The 19225-nt window shown below is 37.7% G+C and overlaps 1 protein-coding gene across 4 annotated transcripts in view; it reads left to right on the top strand.

The window, feature by feature from the left end:
- The window catches only part of LOC126235881 (CD109 antigen-like), a 565987-nt gene that overhangs the window by 473786 nt on the left and 72976 nt on the right, over positions 1-19225 (top strand). For 3 of the 4 annotated variants that reach the window (XM_049944806.1, XM_049944805.1, XM_049944807.1), the window contains exons 13-16: positions 4294-4419; positions 6606-6660; positions 14914-15169; positions 18305-18422. In XM_049944806.1, coding sequence (XP_049800763.1) covers positions 4294-4419; positions 6606-6660; positions 14914-15169; positions 18305-18422 — 555 coding nt within the window. Of the gene's footprint in view, positions 1-4293; positions 4420-6605; positions 6661-8355; positions 8513-14913; positions 15170-18304; positions 18423-19225 lie in introns of all 4 variants that reach the window. The other variant, XM_049944808.1, reaches the window with a different exon arrangement.

The raw sequence follows: 19225 nt of genomic DNA on the forward strand, positions 1-19225 counted from the left end.
AGTGAAATAAATATTAGTGTTGTTGAGAAACAGCTGAAATCATTAAAACTGAACAAAGCTCAAGAGCCTGATGGAATCCCTGTTACATTCTATACTGAATTTGCAGCTAAGTTAGCTCCTTTTCTAGCTATGATCTATCGTAAACCTCATGAACAAAAGAACAGTGCCCAGTTCTTGGAAAAAAGCAAGGGCCACACCTGTCTACAAGAAGGGTAGCAGCAGTGATCCACGAAACTACCATCCAATATCCTTGACATCAGTTTGTTGTATAATCTTAGAACATACATTATTAAGTTTGAGTATCTTGAACAGATTGACCTTCTCAATGCCAACCAGCATGGATTCCGAAAACATCACTCATGTGGAACCCAACTTGCACTTTTCTCACATGACATACTGAAAGCTTTGGATCAAGGCACTCGGGCAGATGCAATATTTCTGATTTTTGAAAAGCATTTGTCACAGTACCACACCTATGCTTACTGTCAAAAGTACAATCATATGGGATATCAAGTGAAATTTGTGACTGGATTTAGGACTTTTTGGTAGGGAGGATGCAGCATGTTACCTTCTTGGATGGGAGAGTCATGATCAGATGTAGAAGTAACTTCAAGTGTGCCCCAGGGAAGTGCATTGGGACCCTTGCTGTTCATGATGTATGTTAATGACCCTGCAGACAATATTAATAGTAACCTCTGACTTTTTGCAGAAGTTGCCATCATGACCCATGGAACTAGTATTAATCTAATCTAATCTAATCTATAATGAAGTACTGTCTGAAAGAAGCTGCATAAATATTCAGTCAGTTCTTGGTAAAATTTCAAAATGGTGCAAAGGTTGGCAACTTGCTTTAATTGTGGAGAAATGTCAAATTGTGCACTTCACGATTTTTTTTAATAGTGTCCTATGGCTATATGTCAATGATACGCTGTTGGAAATGGCCAACTCGTACAAATACCTGGGTGTAACACTTAGCAGGGATATTAAATGGAATGATCACATAGGCTCAGTTGTGGGTAAAGCATGTAACCTTCAGTCTTACAAATCACTCGTGTGAATGGTCCTAGAACATTTCTCAAGTGTGTACCAAATGGGACTAACAGGGCGCATCGAACATACATGGTCACAAGTTTGATTAATCCATGGTAGAATGTCACAGAAATACTGAAGGAAGTGAACTGGCAGACTCTTGAAGATAGATGTTAATTATCTTTAGAAAGTCTACTAACAAAGTTTCAAGAACCGGCTTTAAATGATGACTGTAGGAATGTACAATCACCCCCTACATATCACTTGCATAGGGATAATGAGAATAAGATTAGTACAATTACTGCACACACAGAGACATTCAAACAATCATTCTTCCCATGCTCTATAAGTGAATGGAACAGGAAGAAACTGTAATAAGTGGTGCTATGGGGCATACCATCTGCCATGCACTTCAGTGGTTTGCAGAATATAGATCTAGATGTAGGTGTAGGTTGCTGGTAGCGGTGGTCACAAGAATGTACGGTTGCAAGAAGACTAGGCTCCAGACAGCCATGTGGCACTACTGAGAAGGAAGACTCTAGTTCTTTGGCATATGGCTCTGGCACATCGTACTGCATCTCGAGCAGCAATTTGAACAGCAGTTGGCACCACTGCAATGCAATGAACTGTTACAAATCGGTTACTTCAAGGACAGCTTCAATCGAGATGCCATGTAGCATGCATTCCACCTACCCCAAACTGCCAGCATTTGCAGCTTCTGTGAAAGCTCATTGGAGGCCAGGGTGTGAAGGTCTGTTGTGTTTCCTGATGAAAGCTGATTCGGCCTCTGTGCCAGTTATGGCTATGTGCTGGTTAGGGGAAGGCCAGGTGAGGGCTTGCAACCAACCTGTCTGTGCACTAGACACACAGGACCTACACCTGGAGTTATGGTCTGGGGTGCGATTTTGTATGACAGTATAGTTATCACATGCACCCTGACTGCAAATTTATGTCTGTTCTGGTGATTTGGGGTTGTTGTGGTGCCATTCATGAACAGCATTCCAGGGGGTCTTTTCCAACTAGATAACATTCACCTGCATACCACTTTTGTAACTCAACATGCTCTACAGTGTGTTGACATGTTACCTGGGCCTGCTCGATCACCAAATCTGTCTCCAATCGAGCATACGAGGGACACCATTGGACGACAACTCTAGCATCGTCCGCAACCGGCATTAACCATCTCTGTACTGACATCCAGCACCTGTACAACACAATACATGCACTTTTGCATGCTTGTATTCAACTTTCTTGGCAGTTACATCAGATATTAATGTTCCAGCATTTTGTATTTGCAATAGCTCATCTCAAACTTACATTAACCTTTGATCTTGCAGTGTTAATCACTGAAATATGTTACATAGACAAAGATCTTCCCAAAATTTCATTATTCTACACAAATTATTTTTTGGTGTTGCAGTCCCCCCCCCCCCCCCCCCCTCTCTGTCCGTGTGTATAGCTGAAACTGTCAGGTGAAATTTCTGGTATGTGTTCATACAGTTTTAAGTAATTAGCAAATTGTATAAGTTACTGTTCTATGTAAGAATTTTTCCATTTTGTTCTGTGAAGTAGAATATTTATTCATCTTTAAACATATTTACAAGGAATCAGTGAAGTCATAGAGAGAGAGAGAGAGAGAGAGAGAGAGAGAGAGAGAGTGTTTATATATAGATTTAGCTAATATACATTTATAGTTACAGCATTAAAATAATCTCACATGGCTCCTTGCCTAATTACGTTATAAAGTTACATGTGGTTTAATTGGTTTTCCAAACATGCGGTCGTTAGTCTATTTTTATAACAGCAGTTTGACCATGTGCTTCCCATGTTGAACTTCCAGACTTCATCTCCAAAGCTGCAGTAACTCCTTTAGCCAAAAAAATGTTCTCATTTGCACCACATTTTAGGAATAAACTTCCATGACATTTGCAGTAGAACTTATATTTTCCCTTACCTTAAATACATCAACAGTTCGCACTATTTTGATATGTTCATGCTTCTGTATATAAGATCAGTACCAATCTCAAAAGTTCATTATGCTTCCATTTGCCCATTTTTCTGTTGTTGCTATAACAGTTCCTGGGAAGTCTGTGCATATGCAGCACAGGATGGCAATCCATGGAATACATACTGCCATGTCTGAGCAGGTATTTCCTCTCGTTAAGTCACTGTGACTGCCATCCCTCGGCAAAGACTTACATCGTCCCGCAGCACAGATTACGACATGAACAGTGTAAATAAAACCAGTACACAATGTCTTATCCATTTACATTAGATACATTATTATTATTATTTTTGATTATTCCCATTTAAGAGAGCGTTTGAACTTGAATTCCTTTATGATGATTGTTTATGTTTTTTCTGAGCCCAAATTTTCTTCATGTGTTCACTGTGTTGTTTCTTTCACTCCACTGTCCATTTGCATCCTGGTCTCTTCTGTGTTGTGGTGTCAAATTTATGTTTTTTGATGATGTTCCTGAATTCAGTTCTATTTTCTGCATCGTTTACTGTTATGTGTGCTTGTCTGAGGTCCTCTTCAGCTTCTTTTATCCATTTTGTTTTTCCCCTGCCTGAGTTGATGACTTTAAGAATTTGCTTTGAAATTCTGTTTTCATTCATCCTGTGGATATGTCCGTAGAACTGCGTTCTTCTTTTCCTGTGTTATGTGATGTGACATTCAAGAATGCATTGACCTAAGTTATTATCCTAGTAGTGAACATTGTTAAACAATGTAACCTTTGTTTACAAATCTAATACAGTATGACACAATGAATCAATGTATCATGTTAATAACTGTATAAAATATTACAGTTTATAATTTTATATAAGTACTCCAGAATCAAAATGATCTAAACTTTACTGTACAAAATAGATCCTTTCTCATTTGGAACTTGGGAAAAATAAATAAATGAATTATGGATATTCATTACCAGGGAAATCTCGGTGACTTGTTTCTAAGAGGCAAACACTTGAGCAAAAGTGTTGCTGTGGACAAGATACTGGATTTGGATTCAGGAGTGCCGGCCAGATTTAAGTTTTGCTTGCTTTCGTTATCTCATTTAGGCCCATGTTCAGATTTGTTTCTTTGAAAAGGAAATGGTTGATTTCTTGCCCTATTCTTCCCCCCTTCCATGTTTGTGTTTCATCTCTAATAGCTTCATTGTGATGCAATGTTAAATTTCAGTCTCCACCCTTTGTATTCTCATACAAGGCAAACTAAAATTAACTGTTGAAAGATATGTTCATGAGTTGTGTTTGTTTCAGGATGATGTACTGAAGGAGCTACACTCATATGATGCCAGTACAAAGTCACCGTACATTGATGGTTTAAGGGATAAAAGGTCTCTGTTTTGGCGACCAGGTTCCTCTGAGGCAAAGGAGATATTTGATGTAAGTGTTCCATTAAGAGCTGGCCTACTTTTTATGTTTGGTTTAGCACTCCACTGACTTTTTTCATCACTAGTGTTGTAACACAAAAAATGAAAGGCTCATAGACTGAGAGATAAATAGGAGTGACAGTGAGATTAGTAAGTAAAAATAAGGACTGCAGACGGTGTACAAAGTAAGGAAAAATGTAAAAAAGGAGGATATAGGAAGAAGAAATTATTGGCAGGTAAATGAGGTACACAATGGGGGGGGGGGGGGGGGGAAGAAAGAAAGAAAGAAAGAAAGAAAGAAAGAAACTATTTATATCTGCAATGCTGTGAATCACTTTTGCTCAAACAGACATCCAGATATTAGGCTCATGAAACAGTTGACCATATATTGTCATATCACAAATTATGTTCTATTGTGGATTATGTTCTGCAGAAAACAAACAAACATTAGGACAACTACTCACCCACAGCTGATTGTTGGGTGGCACAAAGACTTCTCGTGTTACTTCGGATCTATCCATTGTTGCATATTAAAATGTATTAACGTGCAAAGTTTTTTCAACCTTGAACTGGCTCTGTATACTGTGACAAGTTTAATCAAAATCAGTCCTCTCAGTGTTAGTGCAAGACTGGTTGGCTACAGATATTTTCTTGCACTCTGCAGAAAGATTGTTGTGTAAAAGGTTCCAAAAAATAAATGAGACTGATGCTGCAAATTTATGTGCTTGCCAGTTATTTTCAGTAAGTATCAGTTGACTTTAAAATAGTATTCATTTAACTTCATGCAAAACAGTCTTCTTTCATTCCAGTGGTCGAAACATTTCTGCATCATGTTTTCTGTGAAGCTGTAATTGAGGTAGACTTTTTGGCCTTTCAGCATAGTGCAAGAACATGTCCGTTCAGCCATTGCCACTGAGTCAGTTGGCTTTAATTATCTTGCCTCGGCATAAGAACACAATTCAAAATTCATAAATAGCAGTCCACTAACACACCAGAGCAAATAATTCCTTGTTTATGTGAGTAGCCTCATTTCTGTTGTTGAGACTGTACTGCAACAGCATAGGCAGTACTTCACTATTCATTCTTACCGTACATTTTGTAGTTGTCATTCCTGTGAAGGATAAGATGGGCACTTGAAAGAAAGTGCTTTCCTGTGGCAGGCTTGAGTTGGGGACTGTTTTTGTACAGGCATGAGTTGGGGGATAGATTTTGTAAGACGACGTGAGGAGATAATATATTTAAAAGTTATAACAGAATTATGAAAATAGTTCAGATTTAATGTTGATTGCTTTTTTAAATGCCTAATCTAAAAATAAGTTAGCACTGAAAAGTAAGATATTCAGTGAAAACAAACCTACAGTAGTATGTGTCATAAATGAACTGTTTCATCACGGTATAGGTGCGCAAAATTGATGTTAATGGAAAAAAAGAGATTGATGGTGCAGTTATTAAACTAGTTTGTATTTGAATAAAGTTTCTGTTGATAAGATGCAGTTTGTAGGAAAGACAGTATTCCTCTGCTGTCAGAATTGAAGGTTGTTGGATTTGATTTCAGTAAATTTAGGTATTTTACAGTTGTTAATAATTCACATTTATTTGATTGGAAAGCTTATAATAATGCAGATAATCTGATAGTATAAAATAAGGCTACTGTTGGAAGTCCCATTGTGTAGGTAGGGTTTCACTTCATCTAATTTACGACTTCATTGGGTGTTAATTGTAATTGTGACATTTCAAATACAAATCTGTCTCCACTCATAACTACAGTCTTTTTCAGAGAATGCAGTGGAGTCTTTGACTCTGTTTTATCTGAAAATACATGTACATACTTGGACCACACATTTCTCATGATTTTCTTTTGTGGACTAAATGCCTTTTGCTTCATTATAAGACACTAGAAAAATATTATAATATTGTTTATCAGTGAACGAAAAATTCAAAATTCATTTATGTGTTGATTTGTATGTAACTATCTTAGTTGTTCTTCTAGCAATGTTAATAGTTGTACTTAGTGGATATTTTAAAGTGAATATCTGGTGTTTCAAGATTAAATTGTCATCAGAATACACACATGAAAAGACTTTGACTGTTCTGTCTCACAAATCAAGAGTCTACTTTTCATATTGCTTTTGTGAATTTCTTTTTGATGTTGAACTGTATTTATCACCAAGTGTGTAATATTTCCTCTTCTCCTTTCAGAATTCTGGTGTTGTGGTCCTGACCAATGGGCTTGTGTATGAAAACATGGTGGACAGTAAGTATTTTGCGATGTACCCTTCATAATTCTCTGATAAAATATATCAGCATGTAATTGAAGATTTTGTTGTAATTCTATACAAACAAGGAAATCAAATATAAAAGTTTAATTTTCACATTATAAAACTAAAAAGCAAACATTAATGGATGAAGTAGCTTTCGTCTGGCCAGTAGATATACTTATCAGTAAGCATTTAACCAAAAGATTTAGTGTTTGCTTAGTGTGTCTGTTGGCTATACAGTGACTTCACTCTGCTAGGAATCTGTGATTTGAAAAGTTAAATTATTTACTTTGTTCATGTGTTTTTTAGATGATTTTATTAATGCTGAAGTTTTGGTACTGTGCAAATTACATTCAACTTATGATTAAACACATCTGTTCATATTTGTTGCAGTACTAATTATGGGTGCTTAAATTTCTTAACATTTCTCCTAATAAAATATTTCCTATCCTGCTTAGTGCTATGCTTAAAAGATAAAACTATTGGTATTAATCATTTAGTGTTGTTCTACCTTATTGGTGTTTTATTGGCAAAGTAGTATTTGTCAGGTTTTTGTTTTCCCCATTTTTAGTGAGATTTATTTTGGTTTTATCTAAGAGAGCTTCAGAAGGTGCTGATGTAGCTCAGTTCATTGTTGGAAGGCAATGCTTCCATTGATGGCAATATAGCTACTTTTAAAAGTTCCATTTCATATTATACCTGTTCAGTACCTCCCATAACACTGAAAAATCGAGCTGTTTAATTTAACAGTGTTAATGAAAAGTGTTATCATCTTAATAGACAGCAGAATGAAGCTACTACATCACTGTCATTTGTAAATAGATCTTTCATTTAATTGTTTGCTTGTAACTACAAGCATTTTGCAGTCTTAGAGTGCAAATATGTGTTACAAGTTAGCTTCAGCTACATAAAGTACCATTAGAAAATGGACCAAGTGAGGTGGGGCAGTGCTTAGCATACTGACTCACATTCGGGAGAACAAAGGTTCAAATCCTTGTCCCTCCATCCATATTTAGGTGTTCTGTGATTTCCCTAAATTGCTAAAGGTACATACTGGGTTGATTCCCTTGAAAAGGCCACGGCTGATTTCCTTCCCCACCCTATTTTAATCTGAGCTTGTGCTCCATCTCTAATGACCTAGCTGTCGATGGGACATTAAATACTTATAACTTCCTTCCACCTTCATTAGAAAATGGGGATTAAAAAGTCCCAATCTATAATTTACTTGAAAGATAACTACTGTTTGTCATTCTAAGCACTGCCAGACAAAAAGCATGTCTTCATTTCATAAAACAATAATACAACTGTCATTATGAAACAGCCGTTCTTCTCAGGGCGGTGACCTCTGCATTATGTTTCACAGACAAATGTCTGTTTCATATCTGAAGCTGAAAAATTTTCACTACTTCTGTTTGCCATCACTTAATTTTCGATATTTAAAAAGCACTTTTATAGGATGGTGTTTGGCTGTTGGTCGGGGGATTTATCAGATTGACTCTTAGAGGCAACCAGCTTGTTAAATGTTGTGAGGGCAGGTACAGGAACACAACACCGTTGTTATGGAAAAGTGAATGGGTACAGAGTTGATATGCGGAGTTCACAGGTTTTAGTGATTCTGTTTTAAAAAGATACTGGTTGTAATATCAAAAACTGAATTCATTGTTTCACTTGTCCATCACTTTCTTTTTTAGTCTACTACAGATCCGGTGTTGCTGATGATTTTATGTTAGACAATGAAGAGTCAGCAGTAGATCTGGCCCCGTTACCCAGTATGGTATCTGGAGATGAGGGAATCAGAGTTCGCAGCCACTTCCCAGAAACCTGGATTTGGGAAATGCTAGATGCAGGGTAGGCCAGGCTACTGAATAGTCAATTGATGATGTATAATCCACAATTGAAACCAACATCTATTGTTGGTGTAGATATGTACAGTATGTTATAGATGCTTTAATTATGTATTTTTTGCTAATGTACCTGTGTGTATTTTGGCACAAATAATGATGATATGCTTTTTTTTATTAATTATTACAGCAAAAATTAAAATGTGGGTAGAGTGGGCTGCAAGAGAAAGAGATATTTACTCTACTGCTAGAGCAGTTAATTTAAATACTTGGAAATAATTGGCATATTGGGCAACATAAGACTGACAAACACACAGAGCATAGATCTGAAGGTTTGTGAATCATGCCCCTAATAAGGAGTCTCCAGTAAACACGTCATGAATGAGACATTAGAGCCTAACCTTCCTTCCTTCTTTCTTTATTCTATGTTTTGATACTCAGGATCCCTATTGTTTGGAAGAAGAAAGGATGTTTTCAAGAGCAGATAGCCACTGCTAAAGAAATATTATCATTTCCTTATCTTACACCAGAAATGCAGTGAACAAAATGTTGAACATCCTGAAATATTCTTTAAAGATATGGATGGAACATCAGGAAGTTGGATTATTCCTTGAATATGACCATGAAGCACATGAAACATTTTGTTTTGTCTTCTTTCCAAAAGTACTATGATTGAATTCTACACTGATTTTGTCATGTAGTGAGGTGTGCTACAAGCTATATATGCTCCACATGATTGCACACCTTGGAGTATAGAAAAGAGCTAGATCCTTATGCCCTCATTTGCTTATATAGTCTTTCCAGCAGGTCTACATTTCTTTCTCACATTTTTCTTTATTGCTGTAATTCTGATATAGTGGCTGTGCAGCTCACACAGTTTAATTAGAAATGATTAATACTTGACTACTACAATTATGTGAAAAAATGTTAAACATTAATAACATAGTGCATTTACAAAAATATATCATATAAACTTTATGAAAGCCATACTGAAGATATTTTATGAGTTTATTAAACTGGCAGACACTGCTAATTATTACATCTGTCAGGAATTTTAAATAATAAATGTTTATAATAAAATAGAACCTAGAAAAGAGACATTCACAATGGCAGAAATTTAATACATATTTTCCTAATGACATCTAGAATTGTGTAATTCTTACATTTTGGTGTGGCCGTCATTTGCTGTAGCATACTACAAGGAATTTATGGATAAAATACTCATAAAGAGACTCATGAAGCATAAATTATTCATCTAATATTTCTATTCATTTTGCCTTTCATTCCATTATACCTGAGAAACTTGAAGAGATTATCATACCTAGACACAAGGAAATGAGCTATTACTAGCCAGTTCTATTACAATTTGCCTAACAGAAACTATATAACATAATACAATTTTTCCCCTGTGAAAGAGCATTTATGGAGGAAATGTCACAGAAGCAGACAGAAATGCTAATGTAAAGCTTAATGGTATGCCCATGATATATTCCATCTAATATGACATATAGATACATAAAAAACAAGTCACACTAATGCAGACTTATTACACTAGTCTTGTGCTTGACATATACACTTTCCACTCATATCTCCATCTTTATTTTCCTATGTAAACATGCATTTGCACAAGTGAACCCCTCCCCCTCCTCAGCAAACACTCTCGCTTCTGTTTGGCTCTTGAGTATATGTTTGGTTTATTTAAATACTTAAGAGTTTTGATTGCTTAAATCAAACTTACGAAAATGGTTCAAATGGCTCTGAGTACTATGGGACGTAACATCTGAGGTCATCAGTCCCCTAGAACTTAGAACTACTTAAACATAACTAACCTAAGGACATCACACACATCCATGCCTGAGGCAGGATTTGAACCTGCGACCGTGGCAGTCGCGCGGTTCCAGACTGAAGTGCCTAGAACTGCTCGGCCACACCGGCCGGCTCAAACTTAGGAAAATGAAGTAAAATGCTTAATACAGTATAAAATAAAATTAAATACCATTTATTGCAAATTTGATAAATCAGGAAATATTGATTGAAATACTGAGAACAGAGAAAAATTACTGTATTTGTGCCCTTTCTTTTATCAGTACAAGAACTGAGATTAGTTGAAGTTCTTGTGTAGATATTGTATCTAATATCAAGATGTGTGTATACTAGTTACATTTAACAATGTAGAAAAGTACTGATTGCACTTACCATAAAGAAGACATGTTAAGTTACAGACAGATACAGTTAAAAAACGCTTACATAAAGCTTTTGGCCACAGCCTTCATCAGCAAAAGAGAAACACACACCATTCATACATACAAGCAAGCACTCCTCATTCACACATGACTGCCAATACTGGTAGTGCAGGCTCGAATGCCATTCTGGCCCAAGCTGCCAGGGCATTCCGACACCTGGTGTTGGCGGTAAAGTGTGTTACTCTTTTGCTGTTGAAGGCTGTGACCGAATGCTTTATGGAAGTGTCTTTTAATTGTGCCTGTCTGCATCTTAATGTGTCTTCTGTATTATAAGTAGCAATCTGTCTTTTCCTACATTGTTGATATTCCTACCTGAGGTTTCCCTAGTTATATTTTAGCATCACTACATGTTATATTTCTGTCATTTATAAATGCAAAACAAAGGCAGAAGTCTTCCCCCTCCCCCATTTCTCCTTCCACCAGTTTGTGTTCGTAAATTGTTCAGATGTTCTTCATTATGGTCTTTCATAAAAGACAACTGATATATTTTTATTAATTATTAGTTATTGTCTGCTCACATAACACTGTATAAGGACAACAAATGAATTGTACAATCTTTTTGTAAATGCTCCTGTTCTAAACACTCAATTGCATATTATTATTTTCAATGAAAAGCTGCAAGGTACAAAGTAACTATGGCTTAGCTACTTATTATTAAATGGTGGTGGTTGTAGTCATTATATATTTAAATATTTGTGTTTTTTGCTTGTGTGAAAAAAGAAAGGGGAGGATTGTTATATCCATGAACATCTTAAAAGCAGTAATGTGGTTTGATGACCCTTTAAAATGTATAATTTTCTTAAAGTGATTAAAAAGGCACTCACACATAAGACATGTACAACAAATAAATGCAATATGTCAAGCAAATATTTTTCATACGTGTACAATGTTTGCAAATATACAATGACCACCTTACTCCCCATACTTCCACCCCAATCTCCAAAACACAAGGTCATGCAAAAGAATCGTTAGAGAAATAAAGGAAGGGTGAATGTGCATGTTTGTTGACTAGAAATTTTTCTTTTGTTTTGTGCATGTAAATATGGTCTTAGCTATATCTCTGTGGTAACAAGAAAAGAAGGTAAGTGCATAAACAAGGTGTGTGTGTGTGTGTGTGTGTGTGTGTGTGTGTGTTTGTGTTTGTGTGTGTTTTTTCTACTGGTGAGTGTTTATCTTCTTTTTTATCACTGTTTTTGGTTAATTGATGTGTCTGTAGATGACTAACATGGCTTGTGAAGGCAAGCAGCTTTTTGTGGTGAAAGTTTCCTCAGGCTGGACATGCTTGTCTTGCAATCATCCTTGAGGTGGTGGCTGACCTGCACTAGAGAATAACCTATGTAGGGTCGTCAAGTTGTACCTATTCTGTGATCATATGTTTTCTTATGTTGCTATGAAATTATTTAGTTAACTGAAAGAATATCCCAGGTGTTCGCAGATCGAGAAAAAATGCACATTTGTGCTGAGCTTGCTGAAGAGAATGTTGATGGAAGTACAACAAAGTCACAGTAAATCCTGGCTCCATACATTACTGGTTTGAGGAAGACACTTCTTGCATTCTGTTGGCTTTTCTCCTCCTTGTGAAGCAAACAGGAAGATAATGAAACTTAAAGTAACTAATTAGTAATTAAATGAATAACATAGATTCCAGGAACGGTAAAAAGCATATGGTAATGATCAAAATGGTGTGATGGAGTCATAATTCAAAGGCTGGTCTCAGCATTATTGGCTTGGTCTCCTCTCCAAATTTTTCCTCGCCCCCTCAACACTGTTTGGCCACTGCCACTCTTCCCCTTTCTTTGCCCCCCAGCCAATGCCACTTTGTTTAGTACTTCAAGTGAAACTGCTTGAAGCCACCCAACAGTTTAGCCTACTCACTTCTAGTGATGACTCAGTAAAGCCTATCTTTACCAAGCAAAGTGGCACAGTGATCAAAGAATAGAACTTGCATTCTGAGGAAGCAGTACTCAAGTCCCTGTCAGGCCATCAACATTTAAGTTTTTTGTGGTTTCCCTAAATTAAGTCAATTCACCAGATGATTCCTTTGGAAAAAGACACCATTGCTTATCTATCCCATCCTTGTCCAGTTGCACCTTGTGCTCATCCTCTAATGACCTCACCATTGCATCTTAACCTTCCTTCCTTTTTTATCTTTCAGTATTCCCTATCGCATCTCTCATCTTTATTTATTGTCATTTCTTCTCCACAATCCAAAATTTAATGAAAGTCACATTCTTTTCCCATCCTGCAATTCCATCTTTTCCCAATTATTCATTTTCCTTAACCTCTGTAACAAGTTGCATTTCTGCGTAACTCTCTGTGTATGTTGTCTATGCCACTGTATTCCCACCTTACCTGAACCTATGTCATACTCTTCATTTTTATAATTATACATGATGTGTTTCTCCTCATTCTGTCCCTCCCCTTCTGTTGTTCCTTTGTTTGATTGTTCACATCACTCCCCCTATAACATTTATTTTTACCAGAAAAGGTCTGATATTGACCAAAAAAGATCAAGAGTGCTATAGAGGACTGCTTGGTAGAGAATTCAATTATAAATTAGAAAGATATCTTATTTGGTCACCCAGCATGCGAATAAATAGCAAATTGTAAGTATAAACAGTTGTAAGATTTCAAAGTGCTTACATGACTATTAAAAAGTGATAGTAATTTACATGAAACAGTTTTAGCCAGAATGGAAATATGTTTATGTACCTATTGAAACAGGATCAATTAGACCAAGGCTGTGTTGTCACCCCCATCCCCTTTTTATATTTATTCCCTATGTCTTTGGGGTTTTGTGTCACATGAATCTGATATTATGATGAACATATTCTCAGGAAATACGTCAGTAAGTGAGTGAGTGAATTGACACTGTTCTGAATTACATATAATCATGAAACTTTTTGGCAGATTAAAACTGTATGCCAGACCAAGACTTGAACTTGGGACCTTTGCATTTCTTGGGCTCTCTCGACTGAGCGAAACAAGCACAATCCACGACCTGTCCTCACAGTAAAGGTGTGAAGATGGGTTTTGAGGCTTGCATAGGGAGCTGAGGCGGTAGAGTACTTGCCCACAAAAGGCATACGTCCTGAGTTCGCGTCTCAGTCTGGTGCACAATTTTAATCTGACTGGAAGTGCTGTATGAGCGCACACTCCATTGCAAAATGAAACATTTATTCCCCCAGGCTGTGGCTAAGCCATGTCTCTACAACATCCTTTCTTCCCGGAGTACTAGTCATGAAAGTTTTGCAGGAAACCTTCTCTGAAGTTTTGAAAGTAGTAGATGAGTTACTGATTGCAATAAAGCTGTGATGATCATTCTATACCACCACATACCTACTTGGCTTTTTCTGGTTTGAATTTATATTAGTTCCTCCTACCAGTAATCCTTTGTAGTCATTCCCGTGTCTTTCTTTTCTGTATTTTGCATTCATCCTTCATTTCCACCTGCACCAAATTATTTACTGTGCCATATTATTTATTTCAATTTTGGTTCTCAGCTTTGACTTACTGATTGCCAGCACATTGGTTAGTTCTTCGGAATTAGAATCTTGACTGTTAAAATGTAGTTACCTCTCGTTTCATATAAATTGTCTCAAATCTGGACTACAGTTTGGATTGAATTATGTAACTATATGGAACATGCAAATCTCTGTACTTTGCCTTCGCTGTGCATTCTACTTTCCTCTGAAAAAGGATTACTTTAATGTCCTCAAAGTCAGGAATTCAGTCTGTGCGCTCCGCAAGCCACTTTTTCAGCAGCTGGTAAACTGTGGTGTTACACTTCAATCTGAAATTATATAACTTTATATTTTGAGATAAAGAATAATATTCACTACCAAATCTCAGCAGTAATATATAGGTAACATATCAACATGTAATATAAAATTATTCAATACTGATGTGAGTGGTGACACAGTATTAATTAATGTTGCCTGAAGTTAAGTTTAAAAAACTAAAGCGAAACTGAAAACGTGGTGTTAGCAATAAACAGCTAAGTTTTCTCTGACAACAAAATGAAGAAAATATAGCTGGAATCATGTGAAGGGACCTGCAAGCATCTTGACTGCGACACCTGGGATGCGTGCAAGGTGTACGGTACCAAGGCATCAGCACTGTGTGACCTCGTGTGAGAACTGAATGAGGTGAATGTGTCTTGCAGGGCCGCTGCCGGTGCCAGGTTCGGGCCCCGGGCTGCGTGCGCAGGACGGTCCCCACTTCCGCACAACCCCACCCCCTGGGGCTCCCACACTCAAGCCGGACCTCGGGCCTCCTGTCGCTTACACACCTGTCACCAGACCACCCCTCGCGGGGCCCTACGCCTTCTCACGAATCCCTGCCCCCGTCTGGAATAAGCCACGCGTCTTTCTCCTGCACGACCTCGCGTCGCCGTGGCTCTTTGCCAACTTGTCTTCTGGGTATGGATGTACACAATTGGGGATCTGGTACTTTTTCCACCCTATTTAGAATTTTATGTTGGTTTGGCAGTTGTAGACATCTGCTGTGTCTGGCTTCAGGTATTCTTTCAGGTATGCAGTTAATAGCTGTTAAGTGAAGCTGTTATGAATCGATCAGACACACTTTTATTAGTGTTTCAAATCTTATTTTACTCTTTAATAGTTACTGCTTCTGGTATAAGAGTATTATCTGATTTAGAACCAGTGAAATAATACAATTTGTACTAAATTGTCATCGTATAGGTATGTGTAAGAAAACTGCTTAGTGGTTTAAATATCTGGATAGTAATTGGAATGTCTTATAATAATATTTTTCTCAGTAATTGTCCAAAGCTCTGAGCAGAAGAGCACTCACATTCCATGGATTGATTTGCTTGGAAAGAGAAATGGGTTTTTTGCTGTCTTTTTAAGGATCTTAAGGCGTTTCTGAGGTTGAAGGAAGGCAGGAGGTCATCTCTTCATCACAGATTTTGGTCAAATCAAGCTTTGTATCAATTGTCTACATGTATCTACAAAAGTTGCATGGAAGTAGGATGTCACTGATAAATGTTGATTGTTTTTAACATGCAGATTATCAATGATAATCATAACTGTAACTGTCCATTTACTTGCCCATCGACTTGTCCAGTTGATACCACAGCAGAACCAAAACACAGGAGTAAAGAATGATAATGGCATCAAAAATGAACTGGACTAGACTTCATAATCAAACTGTTTGATAATCTCCTAAAACACCATAAATGCCATCAACTAAACTACACTCATGCTCATAAATTAAGGATAATTGCAGAATGTAGTGCCACGCAACGTGGCACTACACAAAACTGGCGCTAACAGTATAGGCATACAGGGAACATACACGACACAGATCTGTAAGTCCACAGTATTGGTGATAAGTTGAGAAAACCGTCCCGAAACATATGTGCTACAAAACGCCACTGTTTCCTGCACCTGTGATCCAACATCAATATGGGATGTGATCACCATGCACACGTACACAGGCCGCACAACAGGTTGGCATACTCTGGATGAGGTGGTTGAACAGTTGCTGGGGTATAGCCTCCCATTCTTGCACTAGTGCTTGTCGGAGCTCCTGAAGTGTCCTAGGGTTTGAGGACGTGCAGCGATACGTCAACTGAGAGCATCCCAGATGTGCTCGATGGGGTTTAGGTCTGGAGAACAGGCAGGCCACTCCATTCACCTGATATAATCTGTTTCAAGGTACTCCTCCACGATGGCAGCTCGGTGGGGCCATGTGTTATCATCCATCAGGAGGAAGGTGGGACTCATTGCACCCCTGAAAAGGCAGACATACAGGTGCAAAATGACATTCCGATACATCTGACCTGTTAAAGTTCCTCTGTCGAAGACATGCAGGGGTGTACATGCACCAATCATAATCCCACCCCACACCATCAAACCACAACCTCCATACAAGTCCCTTTCAAGGATGTTACGGGGTTGGTATCTGGTTCCTGGTTCACGCCAGATGAAAACCCGGCAAGGATCACTGTTCAGACTATACCTGGACTCGTCCATGAACATAACCTGAAACCACTGTTCCAATGATCATGTACTATGTTCTTGACACCAGGCTTTACAGGCTCTCCTGTGGGCAGGGGTCAGTGGAATGCACCTTTCAGGTCTCTGGGCAAATAAACCATGTCTGTTCAGTTGTGTGTAGATTGTATGTCTAGAGACAACTGTTCCTGTGGCTGCGGTAAGGTCCCGAGCAAGGCTACCTGCAGTACTCCGTGGCCATCTGCGGGCATTGATGGTGAGATATCGGTCATCTAGTGGTGTTATACACTGGACGTCCCGTACTGTAGTGCCTGGACACGTTTCCTGTCTGCTGGAGTTTTTGCCATAATCTTGAGATCACTTTGTGGCACACGGAGGGCCTGTGCTGTGACCTGCTGTGTTTGACCAGCCTCCAATCGCCCTAGTATTCTACCCTCCATAACGTCATCAAAATGTGTTCTTTGAGCCATTTTCGACACACAGTTACCATTAGCACATCTGAAAATGTCTGCACACTTACTCTCTGCACCGTACTCTGACATGCACCAACACACCTCTGCGTGTGTGGACTGCTGCCAGCACCGCCGTGCGATGACCACAAGTCAAATGCACCGCATGATCATACCCTGATGTGATTTAAACTTGCAAACCACCCACCAGAGCGTTGTTTCACCATGTATCAGCATTATCCGTAATTTATGAGCACGAGTGTAAATAACAAACAAAACAACGTAAGGAAAAGACTTTCTCAGTCTCTTGCATCAAAAGTTGTTTAATGGTGGGATTATGTGTGAAATAGATATGGATCAAATTGACTAACTGATCCATGGCCATGTGTCACATTTTGATCTCAAGCAGGACAGCTGACCGTTGAGACAAGTGACAGGTACACATATTAGGTGTAAAGCTTGGTAGTTCACAGTAATGCCAAGGAAAAGAAAAAGTTGTAGTTTGCGTGCGCAAAATAGTTAAATGCTTAACCCAGTTATTTGTGTGTCACTTACATTAAGTGAAGTCTGATATCCTACATTTACAGTGTTATGCAACAAAAGTACATACATTTTGCATTGAGAAATGATGGACTGATGCTCAATCTGTCATGTATGTTCATGTTCTTTCTTCTTTCAAGCCTTTCAGAGTGGTTTGGCTGCATGCTCAGGAGAGAATGGTGCAGTTGTGTGTGTATTGCATTTGTCTCTGCTTGTCACTAGTTTTGATTTGATATTAAAGTGCTTCAGAACTGACTTGATCTGGTCTATCATAGGGTGTAGTATGGAAGATCAGTATGGTTGGCATGGAGGTTGGTTTTGAATTGGGTTGCAGTTTGTCCCAGAGATTTAATTAGTGACTTCAAATTGTTTATATCCTTGGTGGCATATTAAAGCAGTGCAGACCATGCATTCCATAATATAAGTGGAGCAAGAAGTTGTGAATTTATTAAGCTACACTATAGAAATATGCTTGTAGACACTTGCATAAACTTAATGTAAGAACAGTTTTACCTAAAAATAATTATTTTGAGCTTCTAAATATAATTTTGTACTAGTTCCACTCATTTATTTGTTATTTTTGTAGGCCAAGTGGAAAAACTATCATGAAAAGTAAGGTTCCTGACACCATCACATCTTGGATTCTCACAGCCTTTTCAGTAGACACATTGTTTGGACTTGGTCTGATAGAAACTCCTCAAAAGGTAAGATTATTTTCTTTTTATCATATAATTTAGATTGCATAGGGTCACAGGGAAAACAGTGCAGTTCTCTATACTGTGACTTCCACTTACGTCTAGAGTCATAGTGTTATATGAATGTACTACCTTGGAGAGGCTAGAGCTTTGTTGGAAATATGTGATTGTATATACTCTACACTGACAGGTACAAACCAAGGAAATCTCTTATTTCTGAAGCTGCCACGAAGGCTCTTAACCAATTAATTATGGTGAATAGGCCTGTGTTCTGTTTTGGTACCTTTTTACATGAAAGGTTACTTTATAAGTGACAATGAGATTTAAAGAACATCACTTTGTAATTATGAACATTTACTGGCAAGAGGTTCAAGAGTGTAGATAATATTTTCCCTTAATTGTATGTAATTGATATGTGTTATGAAAGTGATAAAGATCTGTGTGTATGAATATTTTTTATAATTACCAATCTGCTTGAGAAATACAGATAAAAAATTTGAATTACAGTTTAATTACAAATAAATATTGCACTCGTGTTTATAATTTGTTTTATGTAGCCCACAATCTTTTACTTTTTAATGTGTGAAATGTTAAAAGGAAGATTCTTAGAGCTGACACTTAAGCACAGCTGGAGAGCATCAGCATGCAAATGACAGATTTTTTACTGGCATATAAAATAGATGCGGTATTTGACATAAAATGAAAAACTGATGATCAGAATCTGAGGCTGGTGGGAATCTTGGTGTTAAATATTAAATTTTTTCTTGATGACTTCTCCATCCAAAAGACAAATCCTGTTAGCACACCATAAA

This window comes from Schistocerca nitens, chromosome 2 (assembly GCF_023898315.1).
Source record: "Schistocerca nitens isolate TAMUIC-IGC-003100 chromosome 2, iqSchNite1.1, whole genome shotgun sequence".
In the NCBI taxonomy this organism is placed as follows: Eukaryota; Metazoa; Arthropoda; class Insecta; order Orthoptera; family Acrididae; genus Schistocerca; species Schistocerca nitens.